A 16179-nucleotide genomic window follows, 5' to 3' on the forward strand; every position below is an offset into this window, starting at 1 on the left:
TTACTTAAGTCAAGTGTTGCCCCCCCCCCTGCACTCTACATTTAGTTACCCCTACACTTCCCTCGATTACCATACTGACAATTTCTTGATGCCTCGTTATCAGTCTCTCCTTTACTCAAGTTTCCCATACATTTATTTTTCCCCAGTTTTATTCAGTACCTCCTGATTAGTTATTCAGTGTAACCATCTAATCTAGAGCATTCTTCTCTAGCACCACATTCCAAAAGCTTATATTCCCTTCTTGTCTGAACTGTTTACATTTCACTTCCATAGTAGCCAACACACCATAGAAAATACCTTCAGAAGAGACTTCCTAGCATTTAAATTTATATTCAATGTTAACAAGTTCCTCTTTTTCAGAAATTCTTTTCCTTTTAGTGCCAGTCTACATTTTATAACATCTCATATGTCTTACGCAGTGAGGAGGGATGGGGAGGGGTGGAAGGGGCTGCAGCTACATGATCTCGGGGAGGCTGTGCTGAGATATGTAGTGTATAAACTCGATAACTAAGCATTCTGGTTGTTGGAAAAGGTATTGACTATGCTGGCAATGACAGGTATTAACTTGCTGTATTATAACTTTTGCTTGTCAGAACAAGCCACAGCCTGTTGGAATAAGTCACTCAGTGGGTGATGTGTGGGCAGTTTGTTACCAATGTTGTGTAAAAATTGTGATGTATGGGACAATTTCCAAATATTTCATGTAGCAATGGATATATATGGAGTTATTTGTTACAATCTCATGCAACAACAGTGATATCTGGGGTAATATCTTACAATTTTGTATAATGCTTGGGGTGCTATTTGAGATCTAGTAGCTGACACCCACTGCCATGTTATGGCACACACACTGCTGGATTCTGGTGTTTTAATACTATCTGAAGTGTAGCAGCTGACACTCACTGTCAGCATACTATTTTTCTTTACTATTTAACAAACCAGTGGTATTTTTGAAGTAATAGAAATCACCACGATTGAAGGGTGGTGGCAGTCGCCACATTAACTTAGCATCATTGCCTCACAATAGTAACCAAGTAATGGTAGTAATCATGTCCCACCTTTGCCCCACAACACCATCTTATCTCCAGCAATGGTAGTCACCTTGTCAACTGGCCCAGCAGTATTTGGTTATGGCAGTCACTGACTGTCAGTACCCCACAATAGTATCTAGGATAATGGTAGGCACAATAGTCAAAAGAGTTGTGTCTGGTGTTGTGGATATTCCAGTATCAGACAGAGAGGCTTTGATTGCCATATATTCTGCAGCCTGATGATAGGACTCTGACTGCGGTTGTATCAATTTTAGCCAAGCTAAGACCTGACTTTTATTGCCCCAATAGTATCCATCATGCATTCATGATACATAGGGCAATTTGTTACAGTTTTGTGTAACATGGTGTCATATTGGATACTTTGTTTCAATTCTGCTGTAACTTAGCGATGTATAGGTCAATTTGTTACAAATTCTGTTGTAATATGGCGATGTATGGGGCAATTTGTTACAAGTTCATATAACAATATTGATGTTTGGGGCAATTTGTTGTAAGTTCATGTAAAAAGGTGATGTATGGGGCAAGTAGTTATAATTTCACTGTAATATTGCGATGCATAGGGCAGTTTATTACAATTTCATGTAACAATGGTGCTGTATGGGGAAATTTGTTACAGTTTGGTCTAACAATGGTGATGTGTGGGAAAAGTTGTTACAATCTTGTTGTAGCAGCGAGACAACATCAAATTTTTTTTAATCATACATCGTTTGCGCTCGAGAATTTCTCGAATTTTACCCGGGTACGGAGAGGCCTGTTCCTGATCCCTCCTCCACGAGAATAACCCGGCCCACAGAGTGAAGACTGTGTGCGCGTTTTTGGCCAGCAGATAGATTGCAGTCGTGGATCACCCACCGTATTCCCGCCGGGCGGGGTAGACGTGCGGTCTGGGCGCCTTGCCACGGTTTGCACGGCTGCCCCCGTCGGAGGTTCGAGTCCTCCCTCGGCCATGAGTGTGTGTGTTGTCCTTAGCGTAAGTTACTTTAATTTGGATTAAATAGTGAGGAAGCCTAGGGACTGATGACATCAGCAGTTTGGTGGAACTTATCACCACCACCTCACCACCACCACCGTATTCGCCGGATTTGGACCCAGAATATTTCTTGTTCCCCATACTGAAGTTGGCAATGGAAGGGAACAGTTACGATACAATAATTGAGGACATCCAAGAAACTATGCTGCAGCACTATATACAATTCCAAAACCGGACTATAATCCAAGAAAATTGAACTGCAGTACTAAATGCAGTTCCAAAAACGGACTACAGTGTCAGTTTCAAAACACTTTTAAAACGATTTTAACCTTGCTTTGATTCAGGGGGAAACTATTTTGAATAAATACAGTGATTTGGTGAAGATAATCCATGGCTTTTATTTTCCATAACCACAATCCTAACTGAACTGACACACACATCGTAAATATTTCAACTGTGACATTGATTTGACATTTACGAGCACAGAGTAAGATTTAGATAATATGCCAAAGGCTGAATCGTTGGTGATAATGGAGGAAAGAGAATATCCTTCACATCTGATTGCAGCATTTCAATGCTCCTGCTATAACGCTACTTATAGGATATCTTGCAATGAGATAAATTATGACTAACAAAAGGGTGAAGCAAGATTGCTGCCCAGTTCTCACACTCTGCAACATGCGTACAAATTTGGGGTGGAAGAACGGAGTAACGACTGGATTCTATTTCAATTCTTACACAGTTTTATGTTTTAAATGCTATTCTACAAGGAAGTGAAAATGACTCCGTCTGCTCTTTCAAGACTGTGGTGGACTGTCGATATCAAAAAGGCAAGACAACATCTAACGCCTTACCGGATAAAGACCGTGCGCAATCCAAGGTATTCTAAAAATGCCACGTTTCAAATATTTGGAAAGTACACAAATTCTTTACACTGATACGAAAACCGTAACAGAAGCCACTAAGTGCAATAAGATTTATATTACAATACAAAAACTTCTGAGCAACAAGACAAGGAAAGGAAACAAGGATAAAATTTTGCAGAATAATGTTGATTCCCACACTGCTATACGGAAGCGAAACTTGGACATTTACGAAGAGGAAAGGACCTATTTTGCAGTCCATTAAATTATATTCGAAACGTAATGGGCTGCTGTAGGGAAGACTTGGTTATAAATGAAGACCTACACGAGGAACTAAAAGTATACAGCGCAATAAATAACGTAAGGGAGTATAGGAAACACTGGAGCGATGCTTTCACATTTGTGTAGCCAAGCTGCCCCCACTCTGAAAACGGGTCGGGCGAGGTCCTGAAGGTGTGTGACGACAATGGTCACAGAACAGGTTAATAAGAGCAATTGTTGGTAAGGAAACCTTTTAATGAGGATTGTGTCTTTTGGCTACTCTTCACGTACATACTCTCCTAAAACATATTTGTCACAGGATGTCGCCCTTTTCTTCACCCCTTCAAATAGGCTCTGCCACGATACCGTGAGTCCAGCACCTTTCGAAGGAGAAAATGTGGCATACCTACAGCCTTAGACTTGTTGTTGAGACAGTACGAGCGATACTTAAAGACCTGATCGGTCGTGAAATTGAAATCATAGTGAAAATAAAAAATGTTTAGTTTGCAACATTTAGCTATACCTTCCAGCTACGTCTTTACAAAGTAGCCGTTCCGAGTTAGACAATTGTCACAGAATTGTACCAAATTCCAAACACTCGTCATAGAAGGCACCTGCTTGTGCTTTCCGCCGATCCTCTTTGCTCGTCTGCTGCTCATTATCTGTGCCAAAATGATGTTCTCTTTGCCAGTGATTCATGCCAGCAATGAGTTGAAAATCAGAGGGAGCCAAGTCCGGGCTGTACACTGATCAGCCAGAACATAACGAGAACCTACCTAATAGCCGGAATGTTAAAATGGCTGTGAGCACTATGGGACTTAACATCTGAGGTCATCAGTCCCCTAGAACTTAGAACTACTTAAACCTAACTAACCTAAGGACGTCACACACATCCATGCCCGAGGCAGGATTCGAACCTGCGATCGTAGCGGTGCCGGAATGTCCACCTTTGCCACGGATAACAGCGATGAACCGTCGTGGCATGGAAGCAATGAGGCCTTTATAGGTCGCTGGAGGGAGTCGGCATCACATCTGCCCACATACATCGTCTATTTCCCGTTAATTCCGGTGAGGGGAGCAATGAACTCTAACGCCACGTTCAATGACATCCCAGATGTATTCCGTCACATTCAGATACGGCGAGTTGGGGGACCAGCACATCAGTTGGAACTCGCCACTGTATTCCTCAAGTTACTCCATCACGCTCCTGGCCTTGTGACATGGCGGCGCATTATCTTATTGAAAGAAGTCAGGAAAAAAGGGGTGTACATCTGCAACCATTGTTCTGTACACCTTGACCATCACGGTGTCTTGCACGAGCTCCACTGGACCCAAGGATGTCCACGTGAATGTTCCCCAGAGCTTAATGGAGCCGCCGCCACCTTGCTTCCGTCCTGCAGTACATGTGCCAAAAGCCCGCACGGCTAGCCGTGCAGTCTAACGCGCTGCTTCCCGAGCGGGAAGGCGTGCCGGTCACCGGCAAGAATCCGTCCGGCGGATTACTGGCGAGGTCCGGTGTGCCGGACAGCCTGTGGATGGTTTTTAAGTCGGTTTTCCATCTGTCTCAGCGAATGTGGGCTGGTTCACCTTATTCCGCCTCAGTTACACTATATCGGCGATTGCTGCACATTCACTGTCTACACGTACGCATACACCATAGTTACTCTATCACACAAACATTTGCGGTTACACTCGTCTGGTATGACATGTTCCAGAGGGGATCCACTCGGGGCCAAACTGCACAATAACCCTGGGTTCGGTGTGGGGCGGCGGTGAGGTGGGTGGACTGCTGTGGCCATTTGTGGAGTTGTGAACCACTGAGGGCTACAGCGGGAGGAAGCTTTTCCGTCGTTTCTAGATCCCCGGTTCAATACACAATACACGGGTGTCAAGGAGTAGTTCCCCTGGATTCGTGCCGTCCCACCGACATGATGAAGAAGGTATCAGGATTCATCAGACAATGTAACGCTCTGCCAATGCGCCAACATCCACCGCCAATGGTCACGTGTCCATTTAAGTTGTAGCTGCCGATGTTATGGTGTTAACATTGGCACACGTATGGATCATCGGCTTCGGAGGCCCATCGTTAAGTGTGTCGGTGCACTATTTGTTCAGACACACTTGTATTCTGTCCGCCATTAAAGTCTAACGTCAGTTCTCCACAGTTCGCCGCCTGTGCTGTTTTACCAGTCTGCCCAGGCTACGACGTCTGACATAAGTAATGAAGGGTGGCTCGCCAATGCCACGAAGTATGAAGTGGTTTCACTTTGGTTTGCCCAGGTGTTGAAGAGTCTCACCACAGCACTCCTCGTGTTGTGTTGGCAGAAGAGCCAACACCGTGTCACTAGTGGAGGCCGAAATGCACGCGTTTTAGCTCACGCAGGCTGGCGTGAGGAGGGAAGAACTATACTGACGTGAGGTCTGGAACATGACAAGGAATTAGAATTCAGAAAGCGGACATAATTAGTTTGATACTTAACTTTAATCCATTAATGATGAACGTCACTCTTGACGGTACATGATTCACAATATTATCTGTTCAGAATACATTCATAGTAACTGAATATGGCGCCTTGCTAGGTCGTAGCAAAAGACGTAGCTGAAGGCTATGCTAAACTGTCGTCTCAGCAAATGAGATTGTATGTAGACAGTGAACCATCGCTAGCAAAGTCGGCTGTACAGCTGGGGCGAGTGCTAGGGAGTCTCTATAGACTAGACCTGCCGTGTGGCGGCGCTCGGTCTGCAATCACTGATAGTGGCGACACGTGGGTCCGACGTATACTAACGAACCGCGGCCGATTTAAAGGCTACCACCTAGCAAGTGTGGTGTCTGGCGGTGACACCACATCTCGAACACCCGACAAGTCGGGAAGTTTCCGAAATGCTAGTGTCGAGTTTCTGGGCCGTCACGATCTGCCTTCGGCCGAGCTCAGATAGATCGCTCGCCTTCTCATGGACAGCATGCTCTCTAATAATACGTGTACCACGCATGTGTCTGACCAGCACTCATTCCTCACTACGTGACGCTGTTATCGCCTGGCGGGCTACTACCGATAGTAGATCGGTGGTCATAATGTTCTGGCTGATGGCTGATCAGCGTGTCGTTGGTGCTGAAATACTTCCCTTCGGAAACGCTGCAGGAGTGTCTCTGTGGCAGTTGCTGCGTGCAGCCAAACGTTCTCATGAAGGAGGATTTTGTTGTCACACGTGACAATTATGTTATACTGGCTGGACGAAAACAGGCGGAAGCCATAAGCATGATCTAATGACAGCACGTCCTTATCACTTGGTCTAGGCATTTGCACGTGTTCACTGTGCACTCAGACTGTAAAGTGCGAAGTGATACGACCGATGGGCACACTAGACACACATCGTAATTTACATGCCAAAGTTTCATCGGTTTTCTTTGTAGTTTTAATTTGGCGACCGATCAGACAACGAAAAAATTGGCCCTCGTATTTTGATAAGACAAACACTTCGCTATGAACATTCTGTTTGTAGCTGCAACTCTGCGGAGTGTGAAAGGAAACATTTCGCTTGGCAGATTGACATTGTTGGTGCATTGGTAGTGCACCGTACGGCTAATCCAGCGTTCCATTCCGACAACGACGAGCTGAGAAAGTAACCCTTACACGGCTTCGAATAGGACATTGTCCGTTGACACATGGTTTTATGTTACGTCGTGAGGAGCCACCAACGTGTCAGACATGTGGGACACAGCTGTCGATACGACATATTTTAACTGAGTGTGTTTTATATGCGGGTTTGAGGGAAGATTTCAGTTTCCCACCAGACCTGCCCTCTATTTTAACTAATAATGAGGCGAGTGTCGCTAGAGCTTTAAGTTTTCGTGTGATGTCTGGACTTCTTCCCAAAATATTGGGATTGAGATCTTAATGTGCTGTAAAGTGGTTTGGTCACCCATTATTTGTAAGTGGTCACTCAGCCACCGTTAATTATTTTTACCTGTTATGTACTGCTATTTTATTTTTAGTTTTATCTAGCTGTTTTGATGTGCTGTGTCCAATCTTGAAATTTGAACATTTACAATTCTCGCAAAGATCGGCTCTGAATTGGTCCTTGTTTAACGGATCTTGGCTGCATTCGTCAGCATTTCTTTTGGGAACGGGCGCTGATAACCTCGTTGTTGTGCGCCCTAAAACACTAATCATCATCCAGCATTCCACATCCCCATTGTAGTACACTGTTGCTGTCTCTGACATACAGACTAGATAGCATAGTGTCTGGATCGTGTAAAAAATGTAAATGTCGTGTGACTAGGGCTTCCCGTCGGGTAAACCGTTCGCCGGGTGCAAGTCTTCCGATTTGACGCCACTTCGGCGACTTGCTCGTCGATTGGGATGAAATGATGATGATTAGGACAACACAACACCCACTCTCTGAGCGGAGAAAATCTCCGACCCAGCCGGGAATCGAACCCGGGCCCTTAGGATTGACATTCGGTCGCGCTGACCACTCAGCTACTGGATCCGGCCAGAGCTGAGTTGGGTCTGGTCACGCCTGAAACTCACCAACGGTGAGGCTGACTGACCTGCGTGTCCTTGAGGTTGGTGCGGACGTGCTCGATGCGGAACTGCGACAGGCCGTAGACCTTGGACTCCTTGAGCGTGATGCGGGCGCCGGTGAAGGACTTGGTGTTGTCCGGGATGTCCATGGGATCGGGCACGGGCGCGCCCGGCAGCCCCTTGGGGTCCTCCTGCCGGAAGTGGTCCAGCAGCGCCAGCACCTGCTCGCTCATCACCCGCTCGCCCTGCTTCTGCACCAGCGACGACGGCGTCGACGACTCGTCTTCCGCATCATCAGCTCCGTCCTCGTCATCGCTCGCTGCAGGACAATTTACATCTCAGTTACTACTGCTCCAAAGTATCGAGGGAACATGATTCGAAAATACACTACTGGCCATTAATAATGCTACACCAGGAAGAAATGCAGATGATAAACGGGTATTCATTGGACAAATATATTATACTAGAACTGACATGTGATTACATGTTCACGCAATTTGGGTGCATAGATCCTGAGAAATCAGTACCCAGAACAACCACCTCTGGCCGTAATAACGGCCTTGATACGCCTGGGCATTGAGTCAAACAGAGCTTGGACGCCGTGAACAGGTACAGCTGCCCATGCAGCATCTACACGATACCACAGTTCATCAAGAGTAGTGACTGGCGTATTGTGACGAGCCAGTTGCTCGGCCACCATTGAAAAGACGTTTTCAATTGGTGAGAGATCTGGAGAATGTGCTGGCCAGGGCAGCAGTCGAACATTTTCTGTATCCAGAAAGGCCCGTACCTGCAACATGCGGTCGTGCATTATCCTGCTGAAATGTAGGGTTTCGCAGGGATCGAATGAAAGGTAGAGCCACGGGCCGTAACACATCTGAAATGTAACGTCCACTGTTCAAAGTGCCGCCAATGCGAACAAGAGGTGACCTAGACGTGCAACCAATGGCACCCATACCATCACGCCGGGTGATACGCCAGTATGGCGATGACGAATACACGCTTCCAATGTGCGTTCACCGCGATGTCGCCAAACACTGATGCGACCATCATGATGCTGTAAACAGAACCCGGATTCATCCGAAAAGATGACATTTTGCTATTCGTGATGGTACGCATTTCTCCTCCTTACACGAGGCATCACAACAACGTTTGACCAGGCAACGCCGGTCAACTGCTGTTTGTGTATGAGAAATTGGTTGGAAACTTTCCTCATGTCAGCACGTTTTAGGTGTCGCCACCGGCGCCAACCTTGTGTGAATGCTCTGAAAAGCTAATCATTTGCATATCAAAGCATCTTCTTCCTGTCGGTTAAATTTCGCGTCTGTAGCACGTCACCTTCGTGGTGTAGCAATTTTAATGGCCAGTAGTGTATGTTGCAGTGAAGACAATTACATAATTATGCTTTTCAGATATGGTGCAGAAAACTATTACTAGACCTTCATTCATTTCCTTAACGTCAAGACTGATGCCGGCGTCATGAGGTGGGAGTTGTAGTTCCTCTATGGTTATTGTCATCAGAAATGGAGAGGATCAGTGACGTAAACGCAGTCTGGGAACGTGGGATGCTTCAAATACGCCTGTGGAACTAACAATGAAGTATCTGCTCATATCCCTCGATTCCCTGGACAGGAACCCGTAAGAGTGCCTGGAGAGCAGATGGTCTCTCAGGAAGACCATGGACATATTATCTGTCACATGTGTCGATGATGTTGATCTCAGGACTCATGCTGTCATAAGATTGTTGCCACTTCCACAATGACACAATGCAATGTATCAACTATGTCCGCCTGGTACTCTCACCATCGCCTGAGAGACGGCTCATAAGTAACATTAACACGCAAACTATTGTTTCCAGAATGAGATTTCCACTCTGCAGCGGAGTGTGCGCTGATATGAAACCTCATGGCAGATTAGAACCGTGTGCCGGACCAAAACTCGAACTCGGGACCTTTGCCTTTCGCGGGCAAGTGCTCTACCATCTGGCAACGTTTAAGCCACTTACGTGGGATGCTTCAAATACACCTGTGGAACTAACAATGAAGTTGTTTCTCCCTCCACGTATTGCACATTCTGTTAACGCGAAAAAACTAGTAAGGCAGTGTGAGAGTAAAAATTTTGCTGTGTTCTAACATCCGGCGTTACTCAACCGTGCGGAAGTGTCGCCAGCCGCCATTCGGGAATGCTAAACATTTCAGCAACGTTACTGGGTCAGGCGAAAACAGCCGCTCGCCACTCTTAGCAGAGATGCGAACAAACCGACCGCAAAATGGTTTGAACAATACAGACAGAACCGCCTACTTTTCTACCGTAAAGTTACACTAGACAAAGTAAGTAGGTTGCAACAAGGCCTAGTGGCAGTGTCACTAAGCTGTAAAGACCCTGTAACGAATCCGTTGTACAAGTGTAGCGCAACTGAAGACCGCTGACGACTCGGGAAGAACAGAAGCAATTTGATCATTCCGAATAGAGCAGAGCCTCTTCTCAAGTGACATATACACACACACACACACACACCCCTTGCTTCCAGCACATAACAAGTAGGATCCATGCCGTTCACGTCGCTCGCATTCGATTCTCTGGTTATGGTTTGGTAACACCCAGCGCTTGAGACTATTATAGAGTTGATCTTGCACTTGCTGCCCTGTGAGACGATCAGCGATCTGAAGCTACGTCTGAAGGAGTCCAGCATCCAGTACTGACGGCAGAACAGCAGCCAGCGCTGACGGGTAAACCGAGAGTCCGACAAAACCACTCCGGTCACACGCGTCTGAAGGCCTACCGTTCCGGCGGGCCAGATTCAGCATTCAGCACGACTACACAGCATCCGACATCGTGGTCCATCTGAGGTGACAACGTGGGCACCGATGCGGGATCGATAGAGAACTCCCAGACATGGCGTGTGAATCGAAACACACACACACGTCATAGCCGGCCGAGCGGTTCTAGGCCCTTCAGTCCGGAACCGCATTGCTGCTACGGTCGCAGGTTCGAATCCTGCCTCGGGAATGGATGTGTGTGATGTCCTTAGGTAGGTTAGGTTTAAGTAGTTCTAAGTTCTAGGGGACTGATGACCTCAATGTTAAGTCCAATAATGCTTGGAGCCATTTTTGAACACACGTCATTGTCACCGCCTTCTCTGAGAGCAAATCCTGCCCCGCCAGCAGGTGGAAAAACTGCCGCATCACAGAGTTCTCGACTTCCACGCCAAGTTGAACCAACGCCCTCAGCGGCGGGGAGTTGGCTATTGGATTTAGTGGATTCTTCTCCGGATTACGTAGCTGCCAGTAGGTGCAGAAGAAGCAATGTTTTTACGAGGGCAGTTCAATAAGTAATGCAACACATTTTTTTCCTCGGCCAATTTTGGTTGACAAAACCGGAAATTTCTTGTGGAATATTTTCAAACATTCCCGCTTCGTCTCGTATAGTTTCATTGACTTCCGACAGGTGGCAGCGCTGTACGGAGCTGTTAAAATGGCGTCTGAAACGGATGTGCGTTGCAAACAACGGGCAGTGATCGAGTTTCTTTTGGCGGAAAACCAGGGCATCTCAGATATTCATAGGCGCTTGCAGAATGTCTACGCTGATCTGGCAGTGGACAAAAGCACGGTGAGTCGTTGGGCAAAGCGTGTGTCATCATCGCCGCAAGGTCAAGCAAGACTGTCTGATCTCCCGCGTGCGGGCCGGCCGTGCACAGCTGTGACTCCTGCAATGGCGGAGCGTGCGAACACACTCGTTCGAGATGATCGACGGATCACCATCAAACAACTCAGTGCTCAACTTGACATCTCTGTTGGTAGTGCTGTCACAATTGTTCACCAGTTGGGATATTCAAAGGTTTGTTCCCGCTGGGTCCCTCGTTGTCTAACCGAACACCATAAAGAGCAAAGGAGAACCATCTGTGCGGAATTGCTTGCTCGTCATGTGGCTGAGGGTGACAATTTCTTGTCAAAGATTGTTACAGGCGATGAAACATGCGTTCATCACTTCGAACCTGAAACAAAACGGCAATCAATGGAGTGGCGCCACACCCACTCCCCTACCAAGAAAAAGTTTAAAGCCATACCCTCAGCCGGTAGAGTCATGGTTACAGTCTTCTGGGACGCTGAAGAGGTTATTCTGTTCGATGCCCTTCCCCATGGTCAAACGATCAACTCTGAAGTGTATTGTGCTACTCTTCAGAAATTGAAGAAACGACTTCAGCGTGTTCGTAGGCACAAAAATCTGAACGAACTTCTCCTTCTTCATGACAACGCAAGACCTCACACAAGTCTTCACACCCGAGAGGAGCTCACAAAACTTCAGTGGACTGTTCTTCCTCATGCACCCTACAGCCCCGATCTCGCACCGTCGGATTTCCTTATGTTTGGCCCAATGAAGGACGCAATCCGTGGGAGGCACTACGCGGATGATGAAGAAGTTATTGATGCAGTACGACGTTGGCTCCGACATCGACCAGTGGAATGGTACCGTGCAGGCATACAGGCCCTCATTTCAAGGTGGCGTAGCATTGAATGGAGACTACGTTGAAAAATAGTGTTGTGTAGCTAAAAGATTGGGGAATAACCTGGTGTATTTCAATGCTGAATAAAACAACCCCTGTTTCAGAAAAAAAATGTGTTGCATTATTTATTGAACTGCCCTCGTACTAATAAATGGCGTAATTTTGAATATTTTGCTATTGAGTCTAACGACGCCGCGCAGGTCATCAGTCTGCATCTGGCGAATTAGCAGCGATTCCTAGGCCGGCATATGGTGACCCCTACAAATCCCTCTAGAGAAGTGCTCCAGTCCAACGCCAGTAAGAGTTGGATGGCCTCCAACGATCCGGCACACGAACATCAGTGACAATCAAAGAGGGTGTGACGGAAGGAAGACTGTGTTATTTGTTCTCAAAAGAACACTGTCCAAGTTATATCTTAAAGACTTTTAAGTGCGGATTTATCGCGGTTCAGAGGTAACAGTCTGCTAGAGTATCTCATTCCGGTACTTTGCAAAATCTGCAATTTAACGGGACACCGCTAATCTCTCATAGATTTGTACCAGGAAGATGTATTACTTGTAGAAATACTAGTGAGATGGTAGGTGCTCTTATGGACCAACTTTCTAAATTGTTGGAGGATTGTTGGAGGATTACAGCAAAAATATCACTTAACGAAGAGCTAACGCAACAAGTGCAATCGTTACTGCTAGAACAACAGTCTCAAACACGTTTGTGCGAGACTAAAACTGTAATAAGTGCTCCTTCGTCATTTGTTGATCCTTCAGCTGCAAATCTAATATTCGCTTCTCCGGGAAAGCATCAGGGCATGTTACTGTGTTTATAAGGGACGGCCACCTTAAGTCGCTGGTCGGATGAAATGTGCTTGCCGATGGTCGGGTTACACATCACGGAAGAGGCAAAATTCCGTATCTTATATCATTAAGTGCTTAACGAAGTACCCACATTCAGTAAGTTAACAGAGGCTTTTGCGTCAGACATATAGAAAAGAGAAAATACACGATTTCGTAGGGAGAAACTTAACAGTTTAACACGAAAGTCTAATGAAACAGTGGCATCATTTTCCGACAGAATACGCAAAATAATTAATGCACAGCCTTATGAACTAATGCAAAAACCAAATGTGGACAGAGTGTTGCTAAAACAAGCACAAAAAATAGAGAGTTGCTCATGCTTCTCAGAGGTATCGACCCAGATGTTTCCTGGCGGGTACAAACGGAAAATCCTGAGGATCCAACCGCAGCACTTAGCGATGTATCGCATTTACAGGAACTGGACAGTGCAACTAGGACGCGCACGGAACGGAAAATAGTCACATCTGGTAGAGAATGTTACCTCTGTGGTCGGCAGGGGCAATTAAAAGTACAGTGTCGCCAACAGTACGGGCATAAGACTTGGGAATGTGGATCTAGGGAACAGGGCAACGGGTGTCGGTGCATGAGGAAGGAAGAGACTCCTGTCATTCCAGCACAAAGCGGCTGGTATAATGTGGTCATCGGTCTGCATGAGATTCTCCCTGGTATCCTTGTGAACTTCGAGTATGGGTGTGTCCGGCTGGAAATTAAGTTCGTGGGTGGAACAGCCAGTGGTAAGATGCTGTGATGCCTACAGTTATGTCAGTACTGGGAGATGGTTATGAATTTCATCTCTTGAGGGCTTGCCGTACAGTGGCACTGCATATGTGAGTGGAAGGGCAGTTGTGGTTCGATCGGTCTTCGTGTCATCGTGCTGGCAGGCGCGTGTTGCTGCGTTGCAGGCATTCACTACGGGCGAGGCCTTCTTTGCCACAACCGGAAGACGGTTGTGGCAAAGAAGGCCTCGCCCGTAATGAATGCCTGCAACGTAGCATCACGCGCCTACCAGCACGATGACACGAAGGCCGATCGAACCACAACTGCCCTTCCACTCACGTATACAGTGCCACTGTACGCCAAGCTCTCAAGAGATGACATTCATAACCATCTCCCAGTACTGACACAACTAGAGGCGTCACAGCACCTAATGAATACGTGCAACGTGTGTTCGAGATTGCCTGTAGTAGCTCACCACTGGTCGGCAACCGCCTACAAAAATGTAGGATGGGATATGGAGTCTGAGGTCTATTTAGACCTGTCTCACACAATTAAGCACAGGATACGTCGCAAATTGTGCCCATGTTTTGGTTACATGACTGTGGACTTTTCCGTATGGGCTTATATACACAATGACTTTATCTTCCTAGACGTCTAAAGGCATTGTGCGAAGGCCAAGCTCAGCGTGATCCACGTCCATGGGCCAGTGTTGCTATCGGTGGAGGTTCGAGTCCTCCCTCGGGCATGGGTGTGCGTGCTTGTCCGTAGGATAATTTAGGTTAAGTAGTGTGTACGCTTAGGGACTGATGACCTTAGCAGTTAAGTCCCATAAGATTTCACACGCATTTGAACATTTTTTTTTTTGTTGCTATCGGAGTGTCAAAAATTTGAGTGTGCGTCGCGTTTGTTGGATAATCTCGCTAGAGGCAGCGTCAGAACTCATCTTAACAAGAACGACGTCCCTGACGAGCGATAAATCAATGCCAATGAAATAATCATGAGGTATCTTCACATCAACACGTAAGGAGTGCTCAACTACCAGTGCTTTGGGTCGCCCCTACTCATTCGAAAAGGTGCTCTCCTGTAAGAGTCGGTCATGATACTTTGTTCGACTTAGAAGCGCGGCAACGCTGAAATAAACAAACACGACACGCACACAGCAGCACAAATGGTTGAGCACAGTTCGCACTGCGGAACTACCAAAGACAGACTGATTGACTGAGCTACCCAAGCACGACTCACGACCCCTCCTCACAGCTTTGCTGTCGCAAGCATCTCGTCTCCTACATTCCAAACGTTACAGAAGCTTTCCTGCGAACCTTGCAAGACTAACACTTCTAGAAGAAAGGATATTGCGGAGACATGACTTAGCCACACACTGGGGGATATTTCCATAAAGAAGTTTTCACTCTGCAGCGGGTTTCGCCCCTCAGATGTCATCGCTTCCGACATTCTCCACGGCTGGGGCAGGCCTGCAGACTGCTTCGCTACCTGCATAGTGGTGCCTTACGCAGCCTGCTGTCAGCCTGGGTCACTCTGATCTTGATGCCAAACCGAATATGGCGGCCTTAGCTAACTAAATAACTACACAACAACTCACCGCAACTGAGGACTGTGGGTTTGGTTTCCCGCCACCCCCCCCTCCCCCCCTCTTCCTTGCCACCACTGCAGGGAGCGAACATTAAGACTTATGTGGACTACGATCAAATAAATAAATCGACTAATTTCGAACTGAACGTGACTGTATCTGCCCTTGCCCACCAACTAGAAACCCCATGAACCCCTGATCCTTACAGGGATGGCATTCTTTTGACTTCTATACTTACATCTACTTACATGCTCTGCAAGCCACCGTGGGAGAAGGCAGGCGGCAGATGGTAAATTGTACCAGTGCTTAATCATTTTTATTCCTGTTCCACTCACAAATAAAGCGAGGACAAAACGATTACCTATATTCTTCTTTACACACTCTGATTTCTTTTACTTCCCTTCGAACTTCTCATATGAATATTGGCAGCAGTAGGATTGTTGCACAGTCTGTCGTAAATGTCGGTTCTCTAAATTTCCGCAGGGATTTCCTTTTGAGTTCACAGAATATTTCCATAGAACTTGAATTTTGATCAGACCTACCAGTAACAAACCTAGCAGCACGACAATGAATTGCTTTGATCTCTTCCTTTAATTTGGCCAGGTGGTTTTTCCCAAAAACTTGAGCAGTTCTCCATAAATATTCAGACAAGTATTCTACACACAGCCCCCTTTATGTATGAGTGGCACTTTCGTAGCATTCCCTCAATAAACCTTCCCTACAACCGACCTTGCTTGCTCGTTCCATTTCATCTCAATTAACAAATTTACGCCTAGATATCGAACCGACATGACTGTAGCAAGTAGCGCACCACTGATCCTGTATTTCGGACTCTATAGGAATTATT

At 46.5% G+C, this 16179-nt stretch overlaps 1 protein-coding gene across 2 annotated transcripts in view; it reads right to left on the reverse strand.

Annotated features, from left to right (window-relative positions):
• The window catches only part of LOC124797895, a 119761-nt gene that overhangs the window by 41383 nt on the left and 62199 nt on the right, over nt 1-16179 (reverse strand). For both annotated transcript variants that reach the window (XM_047261011.1, XM_047261010.1), the window contains exon 2: nt 7699-7991. In XM_047261011.1, coding sequence (XP_047116967.1) covers nt 7699-7991 — 293 coding nt within the window. The remainder of the gene's footprint in view (nt 1-7698; nt 7992-16179) is intronic.

The sequence above is a fragment of the Schistocerca piceifrons genome, chromosome 5, assembly GCF_021461385.2.
Source record: "Schistocerca piceifrons isolate TAMUIC-IGC-003096 chromosome 5, iqSchPice1.1, whole genome shotgun sequence".
Lineage (NCBI taxonomy): Eukaryota > Metazoa > Arthropoda > Insecta > Orthoptera > Acrididae > Schistocerca > Schistocerca piceifrons.